Consider the following 26,960-nt stretch of genomic DNA (forward strand, 5'->3'; position numbering starts at 1 on the left):
TATGTCCTTGCTACGCCTGGTGTGATCCTAAACCAGCAGCATGGGCATCACCTGGGATGTTGCAGAATCTGAGACTCCATCACTGACTGAAGACAGACCCTGCATTTTAGCAATGGGGACTGCGGGTGACTGATGGGCACCGGTACTTCTCAATTAGCTGCACATTAGAACCACGCAGCAAGTGTCTAGGAGTAGCCACACCCAGACCAATTAAGTCAGTCTCTGGGAGCTTCTATCTCTTTGTAAATTCCTCAAGCAATCCCAATGCATGGCCAAACAGAACCAGGGCTCTGCACTCTCCCAATAGATTGACCTCCTGGGGACCTTATCTGGCTGGGTCTCACATCCTAACTGCACCAGTCTTGCCTCCTCTTCATTGGCCTCCCAGCTGTCTTGATTTTCCTCCCATCCTCTGTCCACTGGGAACATGGGGTGTCCTCAGACTCCTTCCCCAGGGCCAAAGCCTTGGATACTACCTGCCCCAAATGTGCCATCGCAGTGGGCCATCCACAGCCCCATGTGACATCTGCCCATGCAACAGGGAAGTCCTGCTTAGAGCTGGAAAGTGGACCACAGGGAAGTGTTAAAATGAGGAAGGCAGATGAGGTAACGAGCAAAAAGGCCTCACCCATCACACTCACTGGACTCTTGGATCTCCCACCCAAAGCAGACTATGCCCCCTCTCCCTGGCTGAAATTAGGCTTTCGCCTGCCTCTGTTGGCAGGAGGTCGTCAGGGTCTGGCACCAAGTCCTCCATGGACCCCAGAGGTTAGCAGGGCATGTGGTGGGACTGAGAGGGAGGGAGACAGTAGAGAGCCAAGAAACTAGTGACTGTTAATGTGCTGACCTCCAGTGCATGAAGTGCAGAGACAGTAGCAGGCAGGTCAGGAACTCAAGAAGTGCCGGACAGGATCTAGGGACATGCGCGCACTGTCCCCGCCTCCTTTCCTTCCTTCTCTGCCCTCCACCCATATGGCCTTGTGGAGCAGAAGCCACAGTCACTTCCTGAAAGCAAAAGCCCCAGCTCAGTTCCCACTCTCACCGTGACCCCATCACCTGCCTGCTGTCATGGTGAGTCTCCAAGCCCTGGGAAAGCCCCCACTAGTTGGAGGCAAGGGGTGCCATGGGAGGAAATTGGAGGGGGGGGGGGGGCATATTCCAATTCAAGAGTAGAGTGGCAGAGAAAAGCCACCTGAGAAACAGGTCTGACCAACACAGAGGCCCAGAGATGGGAAGCAGCCCGGGACACACTACTGGGACAGTCCAAGTTCCAAGGGGCCTGTGCCTGTGCAGGCTGTGACTGCACTAAAAGGGGGACTGGTGAGACTGCTCAGACTACTCCCTTCCCCCCAGGTCAGCATGAACAGCAACCTAGTAAGGGACAGCCAGGGTGAGCACAGGGTTACAAATTGGGTCAGAGACCCACTGCCTGCCCCCACCCTGGCCAGTTACCTCAGGGTGTGACCTTCTGGCCCTGTGGGTCATGTAGGATCCCTTGCTCCAACCCACCAGGAAGGGGTCCTTTCACAGAGGCATTTTAAACAAGAGCTGCAGTCTTTTCTCACATTCTCTGGATAGGAAAGTGAAACACAACCCGAGGGGGAGGCCATGCGTTTCTGACCTTCCCTTCCCTTCCCTCCCCCAATGTCCTTGACCCCCGGTGAAGCCAGGCTTGGGGGCCTGTAGCAGGGCCACCTCTGGGGAACTTGTCATTAGAGCAGGCGTGACCTAGTTTGTGCATCTGCCTGTGCATAACCAGTGGTGCAGGATGGTCAGCACTGTACCTGGGACAGACGTGTGCCATAGATGGCACAGTGCCCAACTGTGCTTGTGCTTGGGGGCCTGCTTACCATTTCTCATAGGCATTCTTGACTGTGAATGTCCCCAACCATCAGCATGGGCATCTGGGACTGTGAGAAACTGTACACCCACATTTGCCTCCAGGTCCCTACGTGTCTCTGCATCTATCTATGTGAGTCTATGACCGTCAGACTGGATGTGGCTGAGTATATGCCAGACTTTGTGCCCTCTATGTTCTTTATTTCAACAAATAGTTACTGAATACCTACTGTGTGCCAGGCACTAGGAGGCCAGCAATGAATGAGCCAAGTCACTGCTCACGCATTTAAAAAACAATGTAAGTGCATGGCCAATGTGGCTCAGTGGTTGAGTGTCAACCCATGAACCAATAGGTCCCTGGTTCGATTCCCAGTCAGGGCACATGCCCAGGTTGCAGGCTTGATCCCCAGTGAGAGGCATGCAGGAGGCAGCCGATCGATGCCTCTCTCTCATCGATGTTTCTCTCTATATATATACTTCTCCTTTCTTCTCTCTCTAAAATCAATAAAAATATATTTTTAAAAAAACAATACAAGTGATGTAAATATGATACATGGTGGCAGATACTAAAAGAAAAATCTTGCAGGTTGGGGACTCAGGGTTAACAGGCTTCCTCTGGCTGCTGTGGGGTACTAATGAGAGATGAGGATGGGCAGGAGTCCAGGAAGGAGGCAACCGGAAAGTGTGTCTGGTGGGTGACAGTACTGCAGGCAGTGAGAAGTGGTTGGATTATGGATGTAATTTGCAGTTAAAACAGAAGGGACTGGAGACATGGAGGTGAAAGGACAAGAGGGAAGGTGTGGTGTGTGTCTGTGACCATGTCCATGTGTCTCCATGTCTGTCTCTCCACAACTCCTGTGTGTTCCAGTCCCTGACTGACTGTGTCCCCTAGGGAAGCCATCAGGACTTTCGGAACCTTCAGGCAAAATTCCAGGCCTCTCAGCCTGAGACCAGCGAACTCCCCCCCAAATCCCCAAAGCCTGAGTTCAAGAAACTCCTCAAGAAGTTTCCACAGCCTGAGCCCAGTGAGCACTCCAAGAAGCCTCTGCAGCTTGAGTTCAGGAAGCCACCACAGCCTGAGTTCGCTGATCTCCTAAAGAAGCCCCCACAGCCCGAGTTCAGTGCAGTCCCCAGGAAGCCCCCACAGCCTGAATTCACTGATCTGCCCAAGAAGCCCCCACAGCCTGAATTCACTGATCTGCCCAAGAAGCCCCCACAGCCCGAGTTCAGTGCAGTGCCCAGGAAGCCCCCGCAGCCTGAATTCACTAATCTGCCCAAGAAGCCCCCACAGCCCAAGTTCAGTGCAGTGCCCAGGAAGCCTCTGCAGCCCGAGTTCACTGATCTGCCCAAGAAACCCTCCAAATCTGAGTTCAGTGAACTCTACAATAAGTTCCCACAGCTTGAGGCCACTGTGTTCCCCAGGAAGCCCCTGGAGCCTGAGGTTAGTGAGGCCCCTCAGAAGGCCTTACCGCTGGAGCCCAGTGCACTTTCCCAGAAGCCCCCGCAGCCTAACCTAAGCAACCCCACCAGACCCCCCACAGAACCCAAATTCAGTACATTCCCTAGAAAGTTTTGGCAGCCTGAACCCAATGAGGCCATCCTGAAGCCCTCTCAGCCAGAGTTCAGTAACTTTCCAAAGAAGCCCCCACACCCTGAGTTCAGAAAGCCCCAGCAGCCTCAGATGCCCCCCTTGAAGCCTGAGCCCAGTGAACCCCACCCCAACTTCTCACAGCCTGACTTGAGTGCCTTTCCAAAAAAGACCCCATCGCCTCAGCTGAGTAACCTCCCGAAGAAGCCCTTGCAGCCTGAGTCTGGTGACCTCACCAGGACGTCCTCAGAGCCCGAGGTCTGTGTGTTTCCCAAGAGGCCACGGCAGTCTGAATCCAAAGCACTTTCTACGCCCCCGAAGCCCAAGGGAGGCAGCTTCCCAAGGACATCCTCAGAGCCCGAGGTCAGCCTACACACCAGGAAATTTACACAACCTGAGGGCCAGGGGACCCCCCGCAAGTTCTCACAGCCGGAGCCCAGTGCTCTGCCCAAGAAGCCCCTGCAGGCGTTCTTTGGGGATCTCTCTAGAAAGCCTCCACTGCCTGGCTCCGTATCAGAGAGCTCACTGCCCATGGCTGTTGCGGGCTCCAGCCCCAGATTCCCACTCAGCCCAGGGTTTGGAGCCAGGCAGCAGAGGTCAGGAGTTCTTACTCACAGTGGAGCATCAAGGCTGGGCCTCAAACTCAGCCACCCACCCCAGCGGAGGCCTCTGCCTCCGGTCAGCAGCCTAGGACCCCCTCCAGCCAAACCCCCGCTGCCCCCAGTCTTCAAGGATGTCCAGAGCTTTCAGAGACCCTCAGCAGCAGCCACAGGTGGGTCAGGGCACCCCAGGACGAAAGGGGGGCAAAGGCTCCCTGGCTGTGCCTGCCTCCCTCCCACTCATCTTTCCACAGATCTGCGGCGGACTCGCTCTTCTGCTGGAATCCACTTCCAGGCCCAACAGCCTAAGGCTATCCTGAAGTGAGTGTGGGGAGTAGGGGACATAGGTGTGGGTCATGAGCCTGAAAGAGGCCCTCATCTCAGGTATCCCTACAGGGACCCAGAGGAGATCTATGAGCTGTACGATGATGTGGAGCCCACAGACTCCAGCCCCAGCCCCAAGGGCAAAGGTTTGTTGGCAGTGGGCTGGACCCAGCCAGCTTGGGCACCTGGGATACATCTGCTGCAAGGGCATTTTCTGCCACACTGCTCCCAGACCGTGCAGGGGAGAAAGTAAAAGGAAGAGGAAGAGGGGCCTTTTAAAAAAGTCTTACCAGTTCCCAATGGGCAGAACAGTATAGTAAAGGGGGCAGCATAGAGGCCAAGAGCCAGTGAGCATGATGTAGCCAGGGCATCCTCGGATGGTGGCCCAGCATGCTGAGAGTGGAACAGTCAGGTAAAAAGCAGCAAGAGGATTTGGGGTTGTACTATACAGGGGCAAGAGGGAGTAAGGGAGCTTGCCTTGCACCTCAGTGCAGAGTGAAGCCATCTGGGGACAAGAAAGGTGTCAGGTTCCCTCACAGAACTGTTGTGTTGGAGGTGCCTGAGGACTTGGGCCTGGACACAGGGTGTGTCCCTGGCACCTCTCTCCGTGCTCTGGGGTTCCAAAGGACCCTTGCTTCTCCCTTCTTCCAAGTCTCTGCTTCTGGAGAGCAGGATGCTGGCCTAGCAGGCCCACACCTCCAGCCTAGCCCAGGTTAATGCCTTCATCAAGCTTGAGTAAAAACAAAAATGGCTTCCACATAAGCACTTTACATGCTTGTCACCGAATCTGCACAGCTCCCTATCCAAGGCGTTGTCATGCCCACTTTACAAATGTGGAAGCTTGAGGACCTGAGGGGTGACTTGTCCCAGTTCACACAGCCAGTACACAGAAACCTGGGCCTTTTGCTTCCAGACTGCTTCCCTGCCCTGGCTTTGGAAGAACCTCCTGCAGGAGAACCTTCCATCAGGGGTGTCTTTAGGATGCTACCTCTCCCTCCCCATTAGTACCCCTCACCCAAGTCTGCTGCTTCTGTGGCTGCTTCTCATGAGCTTTCCCCAGGGGCTGCTTGCAACAGCCCTCTGTTAGCAGTTAGCACAGAGCTTCCTGACAGGGCCCCTCCTGCTTCCGCTCCAATGAGCCTGTGGCTAGGCTCTGGGGGATCACTGTTGGGGACATGGACAGGGGCGGGGAATGCCTGTGGCCACTCCACTTCCAGCAGCCTTGCAGACATGGCCCACACCTCCCCCTTTCCCATCCCTACCATGCCAGACACATCCCCACCTCTGCTCACTGTCCCTGCACTGAATCATACTTCAAGATTCTGATAAAATATCACAATTCCCTGGATCTTTCCCTTCTTAAGACAGTGTGGGGCTCACTATCAGTATGGACTGTCCCAAAGGCCACTTTGTCCTTTTCAAGTCTATTCTCCTCCTCTCTGCCTCACCCAGAGCAATAACTGCTCCACTCAAGGTTCTCTGCACAGCTGGAGGCCAGGCCCAGCTCTTTCCCAGGATCCAAGCAGGCAATCCACAGAAGCCTGACTTCCCCGTGGGGCCTGCTCAGGGTCACATTGCCAGGAAGCTTAGGCCACAGGTGCACCAGGTCCATCCCACACCCCAGGGCCCAGTGGTGTGCTCTGCACTGCAACGGGTTTGTGGACTGCACCCAGTTGGGTGCCCATCCCTGGTCTGAGCAGCCTCTGGAAGAAATAGAAGCAGCTACAAGGAGTATTCTGGGTGGGACCATGGATGGCACCATCATCTGAGCATCAGGATAAGGCTGGAGGCAAGCTCAGTATCTTAAGGGGTGAGAGCACCAAGCAAAGACAGGATAGTAAAAAGCTGGGGCTTCAGTTGCTGGAGCCTTCACTCACCTGTTTATGAGGCTCTCACTGTAAGCCAACTCCATGACCAGCAGCCTCCTACTGGGAAGGCCGGTCACTTGCCAGGAAATCCGCCTCACCCTGGGAGACGTCTCACAATCCAGTCTCATCATCAGGCCAGTCCAAGGAACCCTACCCCATCAGCCCCTTAGAAGCTGACTTAGTTTGCCTCCAGGAAATGCTTTTGCCTCACTTCTGACCCAAATCTCTTAATTCCCACAACCCAACCTGCTCTAGGCACCAGACATGAAATGGCCTCCAAAGTGTACAAATAAGTCCTGCCTCTCTACCACTTACCACCTGGGTGACCTTGGACAGGTTACTTTCTCTCTCAGAGCCTTTGTACACCATCAAGTTGGAAATGACAGTACTGCTTACTGTCATGAGTAAGGTTGTTGTGAGGGTTGGAATGAAGCAGTGAACAGTTTCTGCCATGCCTAGGGCATAGCATGAGTTAAGAAAATGGAAGGCAATCCACTAGAACTCACAACCCAGGACAAAGGACTGGGGAAAGGATGTGCAAGTGAGTAGGTCAGGGATGAAGCCAGAATAGGGAGATGTCCTGAGAACTGATAGAGGGAAGGCTCACTCAAGATCAAGCCACCAGGGTCAAGAGAGGCCAAGGCGATAGTCCCTGCCCTAATTTGGTGTTCTGTCACAGATGAAGTGCCACCTATCCACCAACCCCCCAGGAAGTCACCACAAGACCCTGAGCTCAGGTACCACAGGGCAAAGCAGGGAGGGGCTAAGCTGTGGAAGGGGACCCCTGAGCAGTACATCTTGCTCATAAGCACCTAATTCCTTGGGGGATTCAGGAAGAATGCCCCTCAGCCACAGCAGTTGCTGCCTGTGGACCCTAAGGCCCTGAAGCAAATCCGGAAGGCGGAGAAAGCTGAGAGGGAGTTTCGGAAGAAGTTCAAGGTGTGGACACCAAGCTAAGCAAGAGCCCTGGGAGGGCTAGGCTCAATCCAGTGGACCAAGGCCTCTGGGGTGGGTGGAGGGGTCAGCACAGCCAGAGCTCTAATGTGTCCCTCCCCAGTTTGAGGGGGAGATTGTGATTCAGACAAGAATGATGATTGACCCCAATGCCAAGACACGTCGTGGGGGTGGAAAGCACCTAGGGATCCGGCGTGGGGAGATCCTGGAGGTGATCGAATTCACCAACAAGGAGGAGATGCTGTGCCGGGACACCAAGGGCAAGTGTGAGTGAGCTGGGCTGGCAGCCCTGGGGAGACAGGTCCTGTATCACCAGGCCAAGAACTCACCCATCCCCGCTCTTTTTGCAGATGGTTACGTGCCCAGAACAGCATTGCTGCCCTTGTGAGTGCTGCTGTGATTGGGGGGGTGGGTGGGTGGGTGTTGTTTGGCCCAGGGGTGACCTCTGCTGACCCAACTGTGCTCTCCACCAGGGAAACAGAGGTGTACGATGACGTTGGCTTCTAGGGTATGTAGATGTTCCGGGCAGGTTGGAGGGGACCGGAGCGCCTCAGGAAGGGGTAAGCCCCCACCCTACTCCCCCAGGAGCTGCATATGAGGGGGTCACTGGAAGTTACCCTTCCTCCTCTGCAGACCCTCTAGAAAGCCAATCATTCCCCTGAGGACAATACGGCCTGCAGGTGTGGGGACCCAGGACAACTCGCCAGCCAAACCACACACTAACACAGGAATCCTGAATCCCAGCTTGGAGGTCACAGAACTGCCACGGCTCACGCCTGACCATGTGTATGGCCCACATAAAGCCATTCTTTGAAATTATCACCACTGCTTGTCTTTTCTTTCCCTTCTGACTGGCACACACAGTGTAAAGCCATGATCAAACAGTTGGGGGTTTGTGGGGCTGACCCCCTCCTTCATGTTCTCACCTCTCAGGGATAGAAGGAGAAAAGTGTGGCAAAGAGAAGGTGGCAAGGGAACTAGTCCCCTGCTGGAATTCAAAGTTTGAGTCACCGTGATTGGATCCCCGTCAGTTGCCAGCAACAATGGAGAAATGGGCAGGACATATCCAATACTGTGACCTCTCCACATGCAGACAGGACAAGCAGGAACTGCTGCTGCTTACAGGCTACAAACAGCTGTCTAGCCCAAATGGACCTATGTATGAGGTCACATTTTGGTGGTGGTAATGACAGTGGGGACCCAGTTCTGACAGAGCCCAAGTATCAAGTTCAGCCTGAACCTCTACAGGACTAAACATGCTCAGAAATTCACACCCTGCTAGGTCGGTTTTAGCAAAGAGAAGCTGCTGTGGACTGAATATTTGCCCTCCCACCCCTAATTCAAGAGGCAATTAGGTATATTAGGGCCCTTATAAAAGAGGCCTAAGAAAGCTCTTTTGTCCTTTCCACCATGAGATAACATCTAGAAGGCACTATGAACCAGGATCTGGTCCTCACCAGGCACTGAATCTGCCGGCATCTTGGACGTCCCAGGCTCCAGACTGAGAAATCAATTTCTGTTATTTATAAACCACCCAGCTTATGGTATTTTTGTTATAGCAGCCACAGCAGACTAAGACAAAAGCTAAACTGGAAATGAATGTGATGCAGTGTCTGTACCCCTCCCAGAAACTGCACAGAAGGGAGACAGGACAGCTTTTACGACAGCTAAGAGCCACATCTCCATTACCAACACAAGGGAATTAAAGTCCACTCAGGATATAGTTTACATAAAGAGTTAGTTCCTAAAGTGGCAGGGTCCACAGACAAGCAAGAATGGGTATGAGACTCCTGGTGTTCACAGCTCCAAGGGTACAATGGAGACTGAGGGGGTTCCTGCTCCCCAAATGTCAGGTGATGGCCCCACAACACACACAAAAGAGCAAGCAGCTTTCAGGAACTGGTATTTATTATCAAAGTCATATTTGATGTCAACAAGATGCCACAACTACAAAAAAAATTGCGCACATTGCAATCTCAATGCAAACAGTCAAATGGAACCCCAGTCATTAAAAAAGTAATTCAAATTACCCCAAAAAGCAACTGAATTTTTTAAACATCTTTATACACCCAGCCAACAAATTAAAATGGTTAACAAGAAAAAATACAAATTCAGAGGTCTGGTATCGATGTTTAAAAAAGGCAACTGCTTAAGCATTTCTATCGATTCGAACATCAATCTCTCGGCCACTCAGCTTCATCCCATTCATCATCCGGCAGGCTCTCTCAGCCACCTCTGGCGACTCAAACTTAACCACACCGCACCCCTTGGACTTCCCATTCTCCATCTTGATGTCAGCATACAGCACGTGGCCTGGGCACAGGGAGGGAAGAAGAGATCACAACTCATCAGGCAAACCAGAGCTCAGCCTCAGTTTGGGCTCCATTCAGTCCAAATCACCTGTGAATTTCGGTCATCTGAGTCAAAAGGGAGAGCAGAATGGCCCCTGAACCTGGTGCATGAATGCCTAGAACACAGTGGCTGGGATCCAACTACTATAGTCCTCAGCCCAATTCCCATTCTTCTGCCAAAAGGAAAATAATCTGACCGGCCCCGCAATAAGCCTTCCTGGCAGCCTCAAATTCAGGCCTTTATACTTTGAAGAGAACCAAAAAAGGAGGGGCGTCCATGAAACCAACTTTATAGGCAAATTTTACAGAGGCTTTGTTTTTCAATACACCACACCATCACATTTACAAGGCCATCACCAATATGATGGATGCTTTTGCACTGTCCAAATATAAGCTGTGTTAATAATTAGCAGTTTTCACATATTCATTCAAGCACTAATTAAGCATCCAGGTATGTGTCAAGCACCGTGGAAACAAGTGCACAGGAGAAAAGCCATAGAAACACAGGGCTCTACTTCAGTGACTGCCCAGGACATGACAGTGTAGCCAGTGCTAAGAGACAACTCTAGAGCCATTAACTCTGAGAAAGGGTCAACAGGAAGGCTTTCTCATGAGAAAGTTCTGAAATAGAGTTAAGTTCACCAGAGGAAGACTTGCTGATAATAGCTCTCAACAGAGTACTTCTGGAGAACAGCACTTGCAACTCAGGGTTCAAGGAGGGAGATGAAAGAGGAAGGGACCAAGTTGTACAGGAGCTTGTGAGTTTGGACTTTTCTCTTGTAGGCCAAGGATCACCTCCAGGTATCCGAGGCCAGGGGGAGTTGCATGACCCAATCTGACTTTTCAGAAATCTACGACAGTGTGGAAACTAAGGAGTGGGGACAGAGGGCAAGAAGGCAGACTATGGCTCAACAGCTGACCTGAGAGAAGAACCAGGAGAAGCAGCAATCATGGTGAAATCTAAGTCACTACTGAAACAGGAAATGAGAACAGAGGAAGCTTCTGTCTAGCAAGCCACCCAGACTCTGGCTTAGGGCTAGGCCTCCATTTGACATGATTAAATAACAGAAGTGGCCTGGCTGAATGGCTCAGTTGGTTTAAGTGTCAGTACACAAAAAAGATGGCGGGTTTGATTCCTGGTCAGGGTACATAACTAGGTTGCAGGGTCAATCCCCAGTTGAGGTGCGTACGGGAGGCAACTGATAGATGTTTCTCTCTCAACATATCCTCAAGGTATTTAAAAAAAAAAAAAGTGGTGGGTATGAGAGACAGTGGCTCACTCACAGACAACTTAACTTACTATCAGCCAAAAAGTGAGCCTCCCAGAATGGTTGCATGGTGTGTCAGAAAACAACAATTACAGACCCTCCGCCTCATCCACACAAAGCTACGTAGCCAGAGCCAGGTAAAATCTCACCCACAGGACTTGCCGGGCAAGAGCTCTTTGAGGCACAACCCAAGTAGGTACTGTGGTAGAAAGAGACCTTGTCTCAGATGTATTCATTTTATTTAGGTCTGTTACTTAAAAGCCATGTGACCTTGCGAACATGACTACGCCTGACTCATCCATAAAACGGGGACAATGCTATCTCTATTCAAAAACTGTAAAAGGAGAGAAAAGATTAAGGATGAAATGAAAACAGGTGTAAAGTGTCTGACACATAACAGGAAACTCAACAACCTGCTTGAATATTTGCATAGGCAGAAAAATGGCAAGTCCCATCAGCCCTCTAGAATAAATGGAAAGTGGCTTTTAAGACTAGGATGGAAGGTTCACTGCCATGACTCAAATGCACCACCAACAAGCTAAGATTTCTGAAGCCACAACATATGAAAGCACCTAGAAAACCTTTCTCAAACACTTACCACATTCGTTGAATTTGTCCTTTAGCATCTTCCATGTAAAATCAAATGGGAGCTGAGGGGGGAAAAAGAACAGACTGATGAGTGATTCAACCAAATCCTAATGTATGAACATCCCCACTGTCTCTGAGGGCAATTTGAAAGATTTCCTATTACAAAGAGAAACTGGCTGACCTTCCAACTGAGACGATCAACAAGAGAACAAGTTCTCTGGAATGAGGTTCTAAACTAGCACACCCTTGTGGCTTTCTCTGTCCGTGGGAGCATGATAGAGAGGGAGCAGAACGCACAGCTGCCTGTGGTTCAGGCACAGAAACACTGAATAGTAGCTAAGACCGGGCAATTTTGTACAGATAATTTAGATACAGCTATTTTTTCCTCTCTATTGTCAAGCCAAGATTTAGTGGTTCTTCAAGGCAAGGGATCAGGAAACTAGAGTTCTTCATCTCACTATTCCACCTAGTACTCAGAGAAGCCCAGTGGGTTCACAGAAACCACTATTCTTGCTGCATAGAGTATTGTAAGCCGTCATTCCCTCCTCATTCTACCAGCACCAAACTTTGGGGACAGTGATAAGGTGGTCTTGCATGCTACTCAGTTCCCTTTCTGAGGACATGACCTGACTTTGACGTGCCATCAGTCCTGCGGATGTCCTGTCTCCTCCCTTTCCTTTGTGCATACCACCGAGGTTCCTGAAGATCCACTTACATTTCTCACAAATATCTGGCAGGCCTTCCTGGCCACCCCAGGAGCATGGCCTCCAGCTCCACCAAAGGAACCAGCGAAGCTTCCTCCAAAGTTGCCACGCTCCATCTCAATGGCACGGTCAAAGCTGGCACTGCCACCGCCACCCATGGCCAGGCCCATGCGCTCAATGCCTGCGCCCAGGGCTGGGCCCATGGCTGGACCCATGCGCTCGAGACTGTTGGCGCCCATTCTCTCCAGGCCCATGCGCTCGAGACTGTTGGCGCCCATTCTCTCCAGGCCCATGCGCTCCAGGTTGTTGGCGCCCATGCGCTCCAGGCCGGTGGCCATGCGATCCATCACGGGGCCCATGCGCTCCAGGCCTGCCCCCATGCCTGCGGGCACCATGCGCTCCATGCTCAGGCCCATGCGCTCAATGGCAGGGCCCATACGCTCCACACCAGAGCCCATGCGCTCAATGGTCTGGCCCACACGATCGATGGGTGCGGCCATGCGCTCGAGGCCAAAGCCCATGCCGGCACCCATGCGTTCCACGCCAGACCCGATGCGCTCCATGGTCTGGCCCATGCGTTCAATGCTGGAGGCCATGTGGTCGATGCCCAGTGGGCCCATGCGCTCGATGCCAGAGCCCATGCGGTCGACGGAGCCCATGCGGTCCATGACCAGGCCCATGCGCTCAATCTCAGAGCCCACACGATCCATGCCATGGCCCAGGCCTGCGCCCATGCGCTCCATGCCAGCACCCCCAATGCGGTCAATGCCAGGGCCCATCCTCTCGATCCCAGGGACACTGCCTCCACCACCACCTGAAAGGGGGACACAAAATAAAGGCAGATGTCAAGGACTTGTGCCAGGAAGGTGGGATGGGCACAGAGGTCTGGCACTTCACAAGTTTACCCACAATTCAGAAACTAAGTCCCACAATAATTTATCATTTTAGATATCCCTCAAATGATGACAACTATTAAAGCTGAGTAGTAAAAACATCATTCTTCCTACTTCTGTGCCATATCTGAAATTTCCATAATAAATATTTAAAAAGGAAAAAACCCACCCTGAAGGATCTGTGTTGACAATGCTGTTCATGTTACTTTGGAAATGCTAGTACTTATAACAAGCTTTGTGAGACGTGACTGTAAATTCCTGAGAACTCTGTTTTCCCACCACCAGAGACCAAGAAATGCTCTTAAGGGGGAGGCTCAGAAATCCCACCTTCAGATGCTCACTTGGTGTAATGGATTACATGGTGACGATTCAAAATCACTCACCACCTTTATCCTCTCCCAACTTGTCCCTCTACGATGCCCTGCTGTTGGCAAATCTGGCTGCATTTCCTTAGCATCTCCAAGGCAGAGAGAAGCTATTATACAGCCATATAAGCAAGAGGAGGTAAAGAAAACAAACACCAACATAGATCCTCTGTGTATAAATGAACATAAGACAACCACTTCCAGGGAACCTTAACTCTGTCAAGGAAACCACCAACCGACTTGTGTGTAACTTTGCTGGCTTTGGAGGAAAAGAAGCTGATGGCACCACAGAGTGTACTCTGGAAGAGGCCTAGGATCCATCCCTCACAGTCACACTTCAGCTGGACACATGCTTGGCAGGTCAGCAGTGCACAGTGAACCTGTGCTGCTTGCAACTCTGGACAAGGAGGGTCTGGTTCCACCACTAAGACCACTACCCTCTACTTTTCCACAAGCAGAGCCCTTGGGGCCCTTCTCACTCAAGCTTCACCACCACCACTACCAGCCTCTGAAAACGGGCAGTTGAGCCTGCAAGCCCAGTCTAAGATGAGAATTAAGAGAAAACTTAGCAGTTTCTATAACTCATTCCCTGAACAATATCATGACCTGGCATGAGTCATTCCCCTTCTCCGTACCTATTTCCTTGGGTGAATAACAGAACACCAACTGGCAAAATATATGCACAATTTTAATATTAGACTTTCAGAGTAGAAATTTCTCAGAAACTATAAAGAAGGTGAGAGACTCTCAGAGGGGAGGTTGCGTGCCAAGAGCATCAGAAATGAGGCTGACCCCCCTCCCTCGACACCAACAGCAGCAGAGAACTAGGAAGAAATGGTGCCCACACACAGTTCTAGAATCAGCCCACCACAGAAAGTGCCAGCAAGTGGAGTCACCAAGGAAATGCCAAGACGCTCAGAGCCGTGAGGACAAATCGGGCTGAAAAAAGTATATTTAATTTTAAGTACCCATTTTAAAAAGTCTATTAATGGAAAGATATTAAAAAATGTTTACAGCATTCATCACTGGGCAGAGAGATTTCAGATATTTACTTTCTCCAAAATTTTCAGAGTTTTTACGAGTATATGCATTTATTTTATTAAGTCATTTTATGTATTAGGTGGCATGTTTTTATAATCAGGTAAAATATTTACTTTTAGGAATCGACAATTTCATAGTATTGAAAACAAAAGTCCCCCAAGTATGTGAACACATTATAATAATGACAATGGCTTAAGTAAATACTCTTTTACAAGTATTAACTCATACACTCTTCACAATAATCCTATGAGGTAGTAGGTACTATTATAGCCACATTTTATAGTATAAAAATCAGAGAGGTTAGGTAACTTGCCAAATGTCACACAGCTACACAGAAGCTGGTTCCCACCCCAGGCAGTCTAGTTTAGAGCCCATGCTTTTCACCACCACACTACTATAGCTGGTAATAACAGCCTATTCTAAAAATCAAAACAGCAAAACTAAGCGTTTCCTACCTCCTCCCTGCTTTGCAATGATCTCTCCTCTCTTCAGTGCATTACTTAGGATTTCTGAGGAAATCAGGAAGAAAAAAAAATTAGCCAAATTTCTCTATGGTAATAAAAATTTATTACAGATTTCAGAGGAATATTACTAATTAAGAAATTTAAAAAGTAGGGGGTTGGGGGATTGAGAAATACACACATAGACAAGATCATTTTACTGGAAAACTGCAGAATCCTTGATGATGAGTCATGACGTAAGGAGCCCACGTAGCTCAAGTTGGTAGGGCCATCTGGAAATGCGCCCGGCAGAGACAGTGTACACCCACGAACTAACTTTGGAAAGTCAGAGCAAGAACGGGGCCAATAGCAATTTTTCTAAAAGCTGGTCCAGACCCTTAGCACTCATAGACTAAAGTCTGCACTCACCCACAGATCCAATCAATACTTTACCATTATCCCATAACAAAACTAAAGCTGTAACTACATTTACAGCCCGAACCCTGCAAACCAGCAGCAACTGCATGCAGTGCTGGAAATGTGACCTAGTTAACAAGCTGTGAATGGAAGGACTTCAGCAAGTTGAGCCCACCAGCCCTGCCTGGAAGGAGCTGGGTGTGATGAAAACATGACAAAGCCTCAGGAAAATAAAAACCCCAACAAACTCAGCTGCCCAAGACAGAAAACACTGGTGTTTGCTAACAGTTCATCCAAACCTCTTTAGTTTGTCTAGTGCTATCATTAGTAATAACTTTTGAAAGTTTCTTCTCAGACTTTCATTATGTAGAGGAACTTGGACTGTGCCACACCCAACCTTGTCTTGAAGTGTGCTCAGTAACATGGAAAATAGCCACAGGTCACCTCAAGTATTACGGCCATGACCACGAAAAGATTAAACCCTACCCCGCAACTGTTTCTAGTACTGCAACTACCTGCTGAAGGAAGGAGGTAAGAAAGTACACCAAGAAATAATAGGCCTCCATCCTGCCTGCAAGCCCACTACAGGGCTTATTCTTCCTTAAAGTCTATGATCCTGCTCAGCAGGCCCAGGCCTAGTTTCACTTTCCTAAAACAGTGCTTAAATCAAACCATTCCTGCCATAAGAAATGGTTCCACCACCAATTTAAAGAGAAAGGCCAGCCTGGCTGGCATGGCTCAACGGTTGACCATCAACCTATGATCCAGGAGATCCTGGTTCAATTCCAGGTCAGGGCACATGCCCCGGCTGCAGGCTCAATCCCCAGTGGGGGCATTGCAGGAGGCAGCCGATCAATGACTGCCTCATCATTGATGTTTCTCCCTCTCCCTTCTTCTCTCTGAAATCAATAAAGATACATATTTTTTAAATTAAAATGATAAAAAAAAATAAAGAGAAAGGCCAAATTCTTTTCATGGGCAGTGATACACAGGCCTCCCTGCTATGACTCCCAATTTGAATCTGTTCTTCCCGTCCCAAGTAGACCCTCACCTCCAAGCCTCTGCACCTGACACTGCCCAGCCCTGTCAGCACACCCTCTACCTATGCTGAACCCTCCTGGACACCAGCTGCTTCAGCTTAAACCATATCTTCTGCTCAGATCCAGGACTCTCTCAGCAGCATGCTTCTATTAGCCATCTAGGGCAGTGCTTTTTAAAATCTGAACACAGAGAAAACCATCACCTTTGTGTGGTGCTTACATGGCTGCCTAGGGCCCAGGAATCAACTCCATCAGTTGCTTACTAGGCCACTTTGATGTACTGACCTCCAGTACTACCCAGAGGCACTCTTAGCATTGTCTCCTCAGCTGCACCATGTTCTGAATAAAGGTCAAGGACCCCATATTTATCTATATCCCTGTAGCACCAAGTACAATTGTTTGCACAAAGAAGCGCAAAGATCTACTGCCTTGACAGGTTTGAAAAGGAACACTGAGTACAATGAGGTGCTACAGAAAGTAGCACCAAAATGATCAAACTGTCAAACACAGAAAATAAAATCAAGAACTCAATCTGGAAAACTAATCCAGGTAACTACTAAAAACCTACAAGTATTTCATCTGGTACAAAGACCTTTTTACTAACTTAGGTCTGATGACAAGTAGCAGCAGGGAATTCCAAAACAAAGCCTCTTCTTCTTGCCCATGGTCACTTTGGGAGGCTTCAGGACAGACAACAAAATCAATCAGAGAGAAAGTGCCAAAGTAGCAGGAGAGCACCAGGCCTGTAGATGATATTTTTATTCAGGTCAGAATAGGACGAGTTTCCTGTTGCCACACGAAGTAACCTCACCATATCCACTGTGCCACTGCAGGAACCGGGTGGAAGCCAACAGCGTCATCACAGAGAGGCACCAGAGAGCAGCAAAAAGGATTCAGGGCTCAGAGCAGAAAAAAGTGGCTATGGGAGCAGTCATGTGCCACCTTGTTCTTAAAACGTTTTTTAAAACACTCTACCACCCAGCCAGCGTGGCTCAGCAGCTGAGCATCGACCTATAATGCAGGAGACTGCAGTTCAATTCCTGGTCAGGGAACATGCCCAGGTTGCAGGCTAGATCCACAGTGGGGGACGTGTAGAAGGCAGCCGATCAATGACTGCCTCATCATTAATGTTTCTCCCCGCCCCATTCCTCTCTCTGAAATCAATAAAGACATATTAAAAATAATAAAAATACTCTACCACTTCATGCCCGGACGGTGTGGCTAAATGGTTGAGCCTTGACCTATGCACCAAGAGGTCAACAGTTCAATTTCCAGTCGGGGCACATGCCGAGGTTTTGGGAGCTCATTCCCCAGTACAGGGCATGCAGGAGGCAGCCGGTCAATGTTTCTCTCTCATCGATGTTCTCTCTCTCCCTCCCCCTTCCTCTCTCTCTAGAAATCAATACAAACATATTTTTTAAAAATAAAAAATAAAATCATTATAAAAACACTCTACCATTCCAAACACAAAAACAAAGCCAATCATGGCAAAAAGAAACTTTTTACTGACCTAGTTACATACAAATTATAAACTTACTCCCAAATTCTAAAGCTTTGGAACAACCTAGAATAAAGCTGGTCATATCAAGCAAGTACAGGAAAAATAAAAAGGTAAATCTTCACTACCAACCTAGAAAAATACAAGGAAGTCATTCAAGTCACCTAACCACAGTCAGTAAAAATGTGAAACAATAGTCTCCACCAGCCCAGCCGGAAGTGGCTCAGCGGTTGAGCATTGACCTGGGATCCAGGCAATTGGGGTTCGATTACCGGTCAGGGCACATGCCTGGGTTGCAGGCTTGATCCCCAGTCAGGGGCGTGCAGGAGGCAGCCGATCAATGACTCTCTCATCATTGATGTTTCTATCTCTCTCTCTCCCTCTCCTCTCTCTGAAATCAATACAGATATATTAAAAAAAAAAAAAAAAAGGTCTCCACTAACAACACTGTCTGCTCCAAGGGAGTTTCTAGTAGTTCCTGATCTTCACGAAGAACACAAAGAAGTCGGGGTCCTAGAGATAGTGTGCACAATTAAGAATCCTGTCTTACTAATGAGGTGAATGGTGACTCTTTCTAGGGCCTCCGTAAATTCTAATACGGCTCAGCTCTTACAAAATTAGACCCAAAAAGCTTAAAATCCTCACACCCAGCCCACAGTGTCCCATAAAGACAGAGGCTGGGCACTCTGAGGCTATAACCTAGCAGCTTATCTGCACAAGGTGAGAAGCAGATGAAAATGAGGGACAGACAGGGCACAGGGCAGGAGGAAATCCATGCTCTAAACCACCTTTGAGAGAAACAAACTTCTGAGCCCAGGGATAGATAATCTCCTTGCAGCATACTAATAAAGAAGAATTAAGCTGAAAGTCACAGAAAAACCTAAACTCAAAACAGGGAAAGGTGTCCATGTAAAAGTAAAGAAGAAACTGCTTTGCAATCTAACACTAAAAAGAGTTTCTCTGCATTTAGACATGCTCAATACTCAAGGCCTTCCAATGTTAGAAAACTTCTCTAATTCACCAAGCTCTCTCCTTCAAAAGGCATCAGCAAGCACACCAGGCCATCCTTGTTGACTGGAACAGCATCCTGGACTAAAGAGACCCACACCCCTACTTGGCAGGATTTTGACAATCTCTACCAGGAATAGAGAGCCAGAGTTATGTAAGTGCAGCAGTTTCAACTCCCATAGCCAGCAAATATCTCATACCAATGTGGACAAGAAGCTACCAGAAAAGACCAAAAGTAGTGCTATAGATAGCAATAAAAAAATTCAAGGACCAAAAAGTTTTTTATCTAGGTCTAGAAAACAAACAATTTTTTGAAAGACTAAGGAAAACCAGTGGACTCTGCCTAAGAAAGAATCTCTGACATCAGAGTGCTCCTGCACCCCCAGGAGGCGGACCCTGCCACCACGGGGCCCACGGGGCCTTCTTACCCATTCCTCTGCCAAGGGGCTCTCCAAAGCTTCGAGACATTCCCATCTCGTTTCTGGCAAAGTCTCTCTCAAATCCTCCACCCATGCCACGCTCCATCTCTGTGGAAAAAAATATTACCCTAGGCCTTTCCAGGAATACCATTATATTTTAGACATTAACAAAACAAAAAACTCTTATAGAAACAACGGCAGCCACCACAAAGTCAGCATGTTTAGTTTTTCTATATGAAACCAACATTCAACCTTTATTCCTAAAAAAATAAAGTCACCTCAAGTGAATCTCTGAAAACAACCTACCTTACTCCATGAAGGACTAATTTACAACTTCCATTACAGCCACACAATGGACACACCAAGCACCTGCTACTAGAAACTGACATAGGGGACTGCAGAGCATGTTGAGTCAAAGGTAGGCTGCAAGAGAACCTGCTTATGTACCACCAGCAGCAGGTACCATCTCTGGGGCACTTGCCACATGCCCTGCCCTGCCAGGGGCTTTATGTGTGCTACTATTTCAAGGAATCCTCACAACCAGCCCACACACACACCTATAATACCCTCCACCACTGCCGCCCCTTTACAAAGAAACTGAGGCTCAAATGACTTCATAACTTGACCAAGGTCACATGCCTGGTAAGGGGTGAGGCGAAGGTTAAAACCTAAACCTAATAAAAGCCCATGCTCTATCTAATACACAAGCACAGCCATTTGAATATACATATAGAAATATGCCCACGTGTACCGGAACTTCTCTACCGACAACTGAAGTGGTTCCATCTACATAATGGAGCTTGGGTAACTTCTTCATTTTTTCCCATGCTGGCAGGAGTATGTGTTATTTTTACAATGTCTTTTAAAAACAAGGTCTTACTGCCTCAAACTCCACCCTCTGGGAATGGAAACCAATGTCCCTGGTAATTGCTGTCAGTGTGGACACTGAGTTAGTTGTATATTTTAAAGGAATAGAAGGACAGTTGTCTGAGAAAGGGTCGTTATCTCTGCAGGAGCAACAGTGGCCTTGCTTCTAGACGGTCTTCGCCTTGTGTTTTAAAACAATAAAAACAATAGAAAACTCTTTTGACTTGTAACTTAAAGATCTCAACTTTAGCCCAATTGGGCATAGCTCAGCAGTTGAGCATCGACCTAGGATCCAGGGATCAAGGTTCGATTCCTGGTCAGGGCACATGCCCGGGTTGTGGGCTCAATCCCCAGTCATGGGTGTGCAGGAGGCAGCTGATCAATGACAACTCTCTCATCATTGATGGTTCTCTCCCTCTCCCTTCCTCTCTCTGAAATCAATAAAGATATATTTTTAAAAAAACCTCTAAACTTTGGGCAAAAAATAATAAAAATACAAAAATAAAAACAAAGGTCCTAGCTTCTGTGTAGAAAAGCCCTGCCACAGATGTTGCCTGCTTGAGAAAGCCTTCTGACTCCTAACACTGGCTACTTTTCTTCTTATATTCAGCTAAAGCAAGACTTAAAATGCATATCACACCTTTTTTCCTTCACATATTGAGAGGTTCTAGAAATATCTAGTTTGTTAATCTTGCTCCTTAGAAATATCAGGTAAATAGATGCTATATAATGGACACCTTTTATTGCACAACTACAAAAAATGGTTATGTCCCTATGATTTCAATTGGAAAAAGGCTAGCATTAATGAGGCTAGAATATGGAAATGCAGTTTTTGGCAATGGTGGACTTTACATTCATAGTTTGAATCAACCAAATTGAATCCCATGGATTGGTGACATGCTATTCTGCTAGAAATGTAGGTAACTTGTGCAAGCCTGTGTCTGGTAGGCAGACCAAAAAAATCCCAAAGTGGCAGATGGAGCTCTGCTGCACTCTTTAATCCTTATCATAAGCCTGTGAAGAACACAGCATCCATCCCTCTTCAGATAAGAAAGTCATATACAGGCATTAATGCATTGGCAAAGGCCTCAGAACTAATCTTCCCACTGTCTACGGGCTGCAGAGTTCAGGAAATTCTATGTGAACTCCAATATACTCCAAAAAAAAAAAAAAAAAGAGCGCACTTTTTCACTGCCAAATATTGCATCAAATCAGTCACTGTTTGATATGATGATCTTTTAATTAAAAATTTTACATCCATTCTATCAAGATTTGACATCTACTGACCGGTTGGCTGGCCCCAAGAACCTGATTAATTTCTAATCAGTCTAATACTATCAGCACCTGTGACCACAACTTACGAATATGGTCAACAACTAAACATTAAATTAAATCTGAAACATCTTCAATATTTTCCAGTGATTAAAACTTTCCTTGGATCAAGCAACCAACGGCTTTAGAGTTCACACCATTCAATTAGAAAACAGTTCAAGTATAACAAAGTCCCTGTTCACTACTGTAGAGAGTGGAGGAGAACTCTTAAGTACCTATGTCTCAAGAACACCTAAGGACACAACCTAAGAACACATCCCCCACTGTAACTCTGAGAATCAGCACTTTAAACCTTTAACACCAGGCTCAAAATCTGTAACTGCTGCACTCCAGCTGCCAGGTCACTAAGGACTTTGTCCATCTGGCTCAGCAAAGCCCAGACCCTGTTCCCATCTACTTCTAAATCACAGCAGTCCACTCAGAGTAACAACCCAAATCCCCTTTCTAACGGTTCATCTGTTCTGAGTAAACAGTTTATCAAGCCAAATTTCTCCAACTTCCATTTTTATTAAAAATCCCATGCACACACAAACCATAGGATCACCCTGAGAGCACACTGGCAACACAGACCTTTGTTCATTCCTAAATCATGGTGAGGACCTTCCTACATCTTCTTCTCATCATCTAGAACAAGGCACCTCATGAAGAACAGTTTATTCATCAGGAACATCTTTTTCCAGTTGACAGCTGAAATATCAAGTCTATCCTAGTGAAGTATTATTGCTCTATACTATCTCCCTATCATCCATTCCTATGGACCAGCAAAAAAAGGTTTAACCCCAAATCCTTTATGACTTCCCATTCTAAAGAAGTTTGTATATACAAAGGAAGCAGTGTTCCCACAGGTGGGGTCAGAGTCCACCAATACCAAGGATTTTAGAAAGACAGACTGCAGGTTTCTCACGGCACACTCAACAGCCATGCTGGTGAGGAGGGCTGACTAATGCCAGTGTAGAAGCAATTCTAAAAGGCAGGATTGCAGCACATTAAGAGCCAGACTGTGGAGACAGACAGCCTGGATCCATATCACACCATTACTAGCCAGGTGACCTTAGGCAAGTCACACTCTGGGCCTCAGTTTCTGATGAAATGGGGATAACAGTACCTACACACCATGTGGTTCTTGCAAGGGCTAAATGAAATAACATTGTCATTATAATTAGTATTATCATTATATCTGTTAGGAGGTTGGAAAAGCTGTAAGATTTGACTGATAGTGCACAAAAATTTGTGTTATGCAAAAACTAAATTAATGCTTCTGCTCACAACTCAAGAATCATCAGATCAGTTGATCAAGAATTCATCAGTCCAGCACTACAGGGGAGACATGAACTTCATCAAAACCACTGAAGAAACTAATCTCTTACACTTGGAGACCATTTTAAAGCGTGCAAAACATAAGCACAGGTGCCTACATGATGCTTGCTAGTGTTAAAGGCAATAAGATAGCTTTACATTTTTACTGGACTATTAATGGGGGAAGATTCAGAACACAGGACATCTCAAGAGTTTAATGACTAAGAAAATAAACACTTACCTACCATTAAGTCTAGTGTCTAAAATATAAACCTATGATTTTATTTATATTTAAGGCAATTTGAAGACATTTGATTCAGCGGAAGGGAGAATCATTTATTAAAAATGGGTCTACTGCCTGACCGGTGTGGCGCAGTGGTTGAGCAAAGACCCATGTACCAAGAGATCACTGGTTTGATTCCTATTCAGGGCACATGAGAGGAAGCCAATTGATGTTTCTCTCTTTCTCCCTTCCTATCTGCCTAAAATCAATGAAAACATGTATTTTTAAAAATGGGTCTACTGCCTAAAGGTCACCCAAGACCCAATAACCAGCAAAGAGGAAGAGCAAGCAGGAAGGCAACATTTGTCTTACCATTTATTCTGCCCATGTTCATCCCAGATCCAAATCGACCCATGTTTTCCATACCACCACCAAAGGGTCCCTCCATGCCTGAAAAAGAATTCACATTTCAGCACTATCCCTACAAGACTGCTTAGACTGATCAGGAAAAGAAAACTGTTTTCCCAGCCAAGTTTCATTTTAGGCATATTTCATTTCCTGCCAGGAACTTACTTACCAAGTTTATGGACTTTTAGAAAAAACAAAAGCAAATGCTAATGCCCCTTGTTTAAAAATCAGCTCACAAGGCTGATCTCATCCATCCCCTTCATGAATAGACAAGCAAAGAGAGGCCCAGAGAGATGAAGTGATTTGCCCAAGGTCACAGAGCCAGTGAGAAAGCCAGAACCAAAACCGAAGACACCAGCCCAGCTAGTGTGGCTCCATGGTTGAGCATCAACTCATGCACCAAGAGGTAACCAGTTTGATTCCCAGCCAGGGCACATGCCCAGGTTGCTGGCTCGATCCCCAGTAAAGGGTGTGCAGAAGGCAGCCAACTGATGTTCTCACTCATTGATGTTTCTCTCTCTCTCTCTCCCTTTCCCTTCCTCTCTCTGAAATCAATAAAAACATTATTTTAAAAAAACTTTAGCCCGGCCAGGCGTGGCTCAGTGGCTGAGCGTCGACCTGGGATCCAGGCGATCAGGGTTCGATTCCCGGTCAGGGCACATGCCTGAGTTGCGGGCTCGATCAATGACTCTCTCATCATTGATGTTTCTATCTCTCTCTCCCCCTCTCCTTTCCTTTCTCTGAAATCAATAAAGATATATTTTAAAAAAAACAAAAAAACTTTAAAAAGCAAAAGGCCAAGACACCCACTGGAAGGATCAACAGATTAATTTCGAGACTCAAACTTTCTGGAAATCAAAGTGAGAATTTCATGCAGGGCTTAAGAGAAGAGAAAGAGGAAAAAAAGAGAGAAAACCACACCTAAAAGCGATTATATTTGTGCATTTCAAATATCTTACCTCCCATTTTATTTATTCCAAATCCTATGCCTTCCATTCCCATTCCTTAAAAAGAAAAAGTCAATGCAAACTAAAATTATGTCAAAGCAGTAACATCTGAACTTAAACAAAAAAACACAAGACATTCTAAACAGGCAAATGCAATCTCTGATTACTAATATATTTTAATTGTCAAGAAGAAGGGTGGACACACACACACACGACTCTACTATTTTAACTGTCAAACCATCACATTTCCAAGAAAGTATTTAAACCTTTAGCAAAATAATCACCATGTGACTCAAAATTCTGTAGGGTTCACATAGGTTAATTAAATGACTAAGGCAGATAGTTTTAAACATGAAATCTAATTATCAGGTAACAAACTAGGAAACATTAATTAGTAGCTTATTTTAGGAGAAGTGTATTTAAAAATCTCTTTGAAAGGTAAAATTCTTTAAGTAAAAAGCAGTTTCTAAAAACACTAAGGCTTCCCTCCCCCACCCCAGCCTTTCCTCTTAGGTGTCAGGCAGGAGGGTATGGTGGTCATATTAGTAGAGCCAGTTAAGGGGATTGCCCAGGCCTTTGAGGTAGGCCCCCAGAGTTTAAACTGAGAGGAAGACAAGGGATATACAGAACTGATTAACAGCAGGGTGGAGGGGCACCCATCTTGAAATTCAAAGGATTTCAAGAAAGACAGGCTTTCTTTCTTAAGTCTGAAATCATAAAAATAAAATATTTCTTAATAGTATATAAATGCCTCACTGCACAGAAATGAAAATGCTAAACAGCAAAGTTTAAAGTTTATTCTACAGGTCCATGCTTTCATTCATTAGCTATTTCTTTTCTACAAAAACATGTCCCGTGGCTTACAACATCTATGCTGTCATGTAATGAGGCCCCCCCCATGCCTTTTGGCATCCATCAATGCTCCTACCTCTAGAAGCCATGTCAACATCAAGGCCTGAGCCCAAGAGGGTATGGGTAACAGACTGTGACAGTGTTGTGGTCCCATGGTCTGGAGACCTATAGTCTCTATCACTAACTGATAGTGTGACCTTGAGCAAGACCAATTCTCTGGCTTACCTCCTTTTACCAAATGGCTTAACTATCTCTGCTCAGAAGGTCATGCAAGGATAAAGTGCTAAGGGGTATGATGGCTTTAGGGGGAAAAAAGGATCCAATTCAGGAAAAATACAAAAAAGGAGGGAATTTTGTCTGAATCAAATCTTTATTTCTTCTAAATTCTTCAATGTCCAGTTATCCCAATAATTAATAATTTTAATTATATAATGTTAGTAAGTAATTTATAACTTCCCTAAGTTCCCAATCAAGATACACTGTAATTAATTCTCACCTGCGGGTCCTATGTTTCCCATGCCGATGCCTTTATTCAGGTGATTGGCATCGATAGGCTGCCCTCCTGGTCCTAACCCCATGCCAATACCACCAAGTCCATCTGAAAGGAAAAGAAAAAGTCAAAAGTATAGCCCGGCCAGGCGTGGCTGAACGGTTGAGCGTCGACCTAAGATCCAGGTGATCGGGGTTCGATTCCCGGTCAGGGCACATGCCCGGGTTGCGGGCTCGATCCCATTGGGGGCGTGCAGGAGGCAGCCGATCAATGACTCTCTCATCATTGATGTTTCTCTTCCTCTCTCTCCCTCCTCTCCCTTCCTCTCTCTGAAATAAAAAAGTATAAATTCCACTAACTTAGAATAAACCGCGACACTAAAAGGAAAAAAGAGTCGTAACTGTCAAGCTCCATTCCCACCCCCCAACTCTGAAAACAAACCCAGGGTCTAATTTGTAACTCAATAGTGGTACATTTAGGAGCTGTCCTTTTTAAGGTATAACTTTTTATATATCATTACAGATTAGAGGTGGTGATATGTATAAGAGGGCACCTAAAAATCAGTTCACCTGAAAGTTACAAATAACTGAACACAATAAAAATGGTAAGCACCTATTTGTTTCCCTAAATGGTGAACTGAGCAATGTTTGATCAAAAAAAGTAACTCAAGTCCTGGCCAGTGTGGCTTAGTGGTTAGTCGCCCCATGCACCAAAAGGTCGCAGGTTCGATTCCTGGTCAAGGGCAGGCACCCAGGTTGCAGGTTTGACCACAGTCCCTCAGTGAGGGCACGTTTGGGAGGCAACCAATTCATGTGTCTCTCTCACATCAATGTTTCTCCCCCTCTCCCCACTCTCTCTAAAAACCAATGGAAAAATTACCCTCAGGTGAGTATTAGCAAACAACAAAAAGAGGCAACTCAGGACATCAGGTGGGAAGCATAAACAAATATGCCCACCTCTACCTCCCAATTAAGTTAGTGGGATCACAGAATCCACCCTCTACTCACAAAGCTTCCTAACCCATAGACAGATACCCAGCCCACCTTCAACTCCACACTCCACAAAGAGAAACCCAAGAATACAGACTGGTCTCAAAATAGCCAACAAGGCTTGCCCTGGCTGGGTTGCTTAGCTGGTTGACCATGACTGGCATGGTCATCTCATACACCAAAAGGTTGCAGTTTTGATTCCAGGTCAGGGCACACAGCTACACTGCGGGCCCAATCCTCAACTGGGGCACATACAGGAGGGAACCAATCAATGTTTTCTCTCTCACACTGATGTTTGCCTGTTTCTTTCTCTAGTATCAATAAAAACAGCTGTGCCAGTGCGGCTCAGTAT

General features: G+C 47.1%; 2 protein-coding genes across 13 annotated transcripts in view; one reads left to right on the plus strand and one right to left on the minus strand.

Annotated features, from left to right (window-relative positions):
- The first annotated feature begins 774 nt into the window (after positions 1-774).
- Positions 775-7,991, plus strand: PRAM1 (PML-RARA regulated adaptor molecule 1). The gene is given in 12 exon segments (XM_081137153.1): positions 775-905; positions 908-964; positions 967-1,049; positions 1,051-1,071; positions 2,732-4,199; positions 4,281-4,347; positions 4,423-4,496; positions 6,898-6,955; positions 7,052-7,157; positions 7,276-7,438; positions 7,523-7,556; positions 7,646-7,991. Coding segments are annotated over 12 exon segments (2,214 nt in total). The 5' UTR covers positions 775-856; the 3' UTR covers positions 7,680-7,991.
- A 1,067-nt stretch (positions 7,992-9,058) lies between these two features.
- Positions 9,059-26,960, minus strand: part of HNRNPM (heterogeneous nuclear ribonucleoprotein M) — a 41,881-nt gene continuing 23,979 nt past the window's right edge. For 3 of the 12 annotated variants that reach the window (XM_081136282.1, XM_081136289.1, XM_081136286.1), the window contains 8 exons: positions 25,626-25,727; positions 24,290-24,334; positions 23,295-23,372; positions 19,214-19,312; positions 14,838-14,891; positions 12,095-12,897; positions 11,390-11,441; positions 9,063-9,485 (listed from right to left, as the gene is read on the minus strand). In XM_081136282.1, the coding sequence (XP_080992408.1) occupies positions 9,322-9,485; positions 11,390-11,441; positions 12,095-12,897; positions 14,838-14,891; positions 19,214-19,312; positions 23,295-23,372; positions 24,290-24,334; positions 25,626-25,727 (1,397 nt within the window). In that variant the 3' untranslated portion in view covers positions 9,063-9,321. Of the gene's footprint in view, positions 9,486-11,389; positions 11,442-12,094; positions 12,898-14,837; positions 14,892-19,213; positions 19,313-23,294; positions 23,373-24,289; positions 24,335-25,625; positions 25,728-26,960 lie in introns of all 12 variants that reach the window. The other 9 variants (XM_081136287.1, XM_081136292.1, XM_081136288.1 and 6 more) reach the window with 4 other exon arrangements.

The sequence above is a fragment of the Miniopterus schreibersii genome, assembly GCF_964146895.1.
Source record: "Miniopterus schreibersii genome assembly, chromosome: 4".
NCBI lineage: Eukaryota > Metazoa > Chordata > Mammalia > Chiroptera > Miniopteridae > Miniopterus > Miniopterus schreibersii.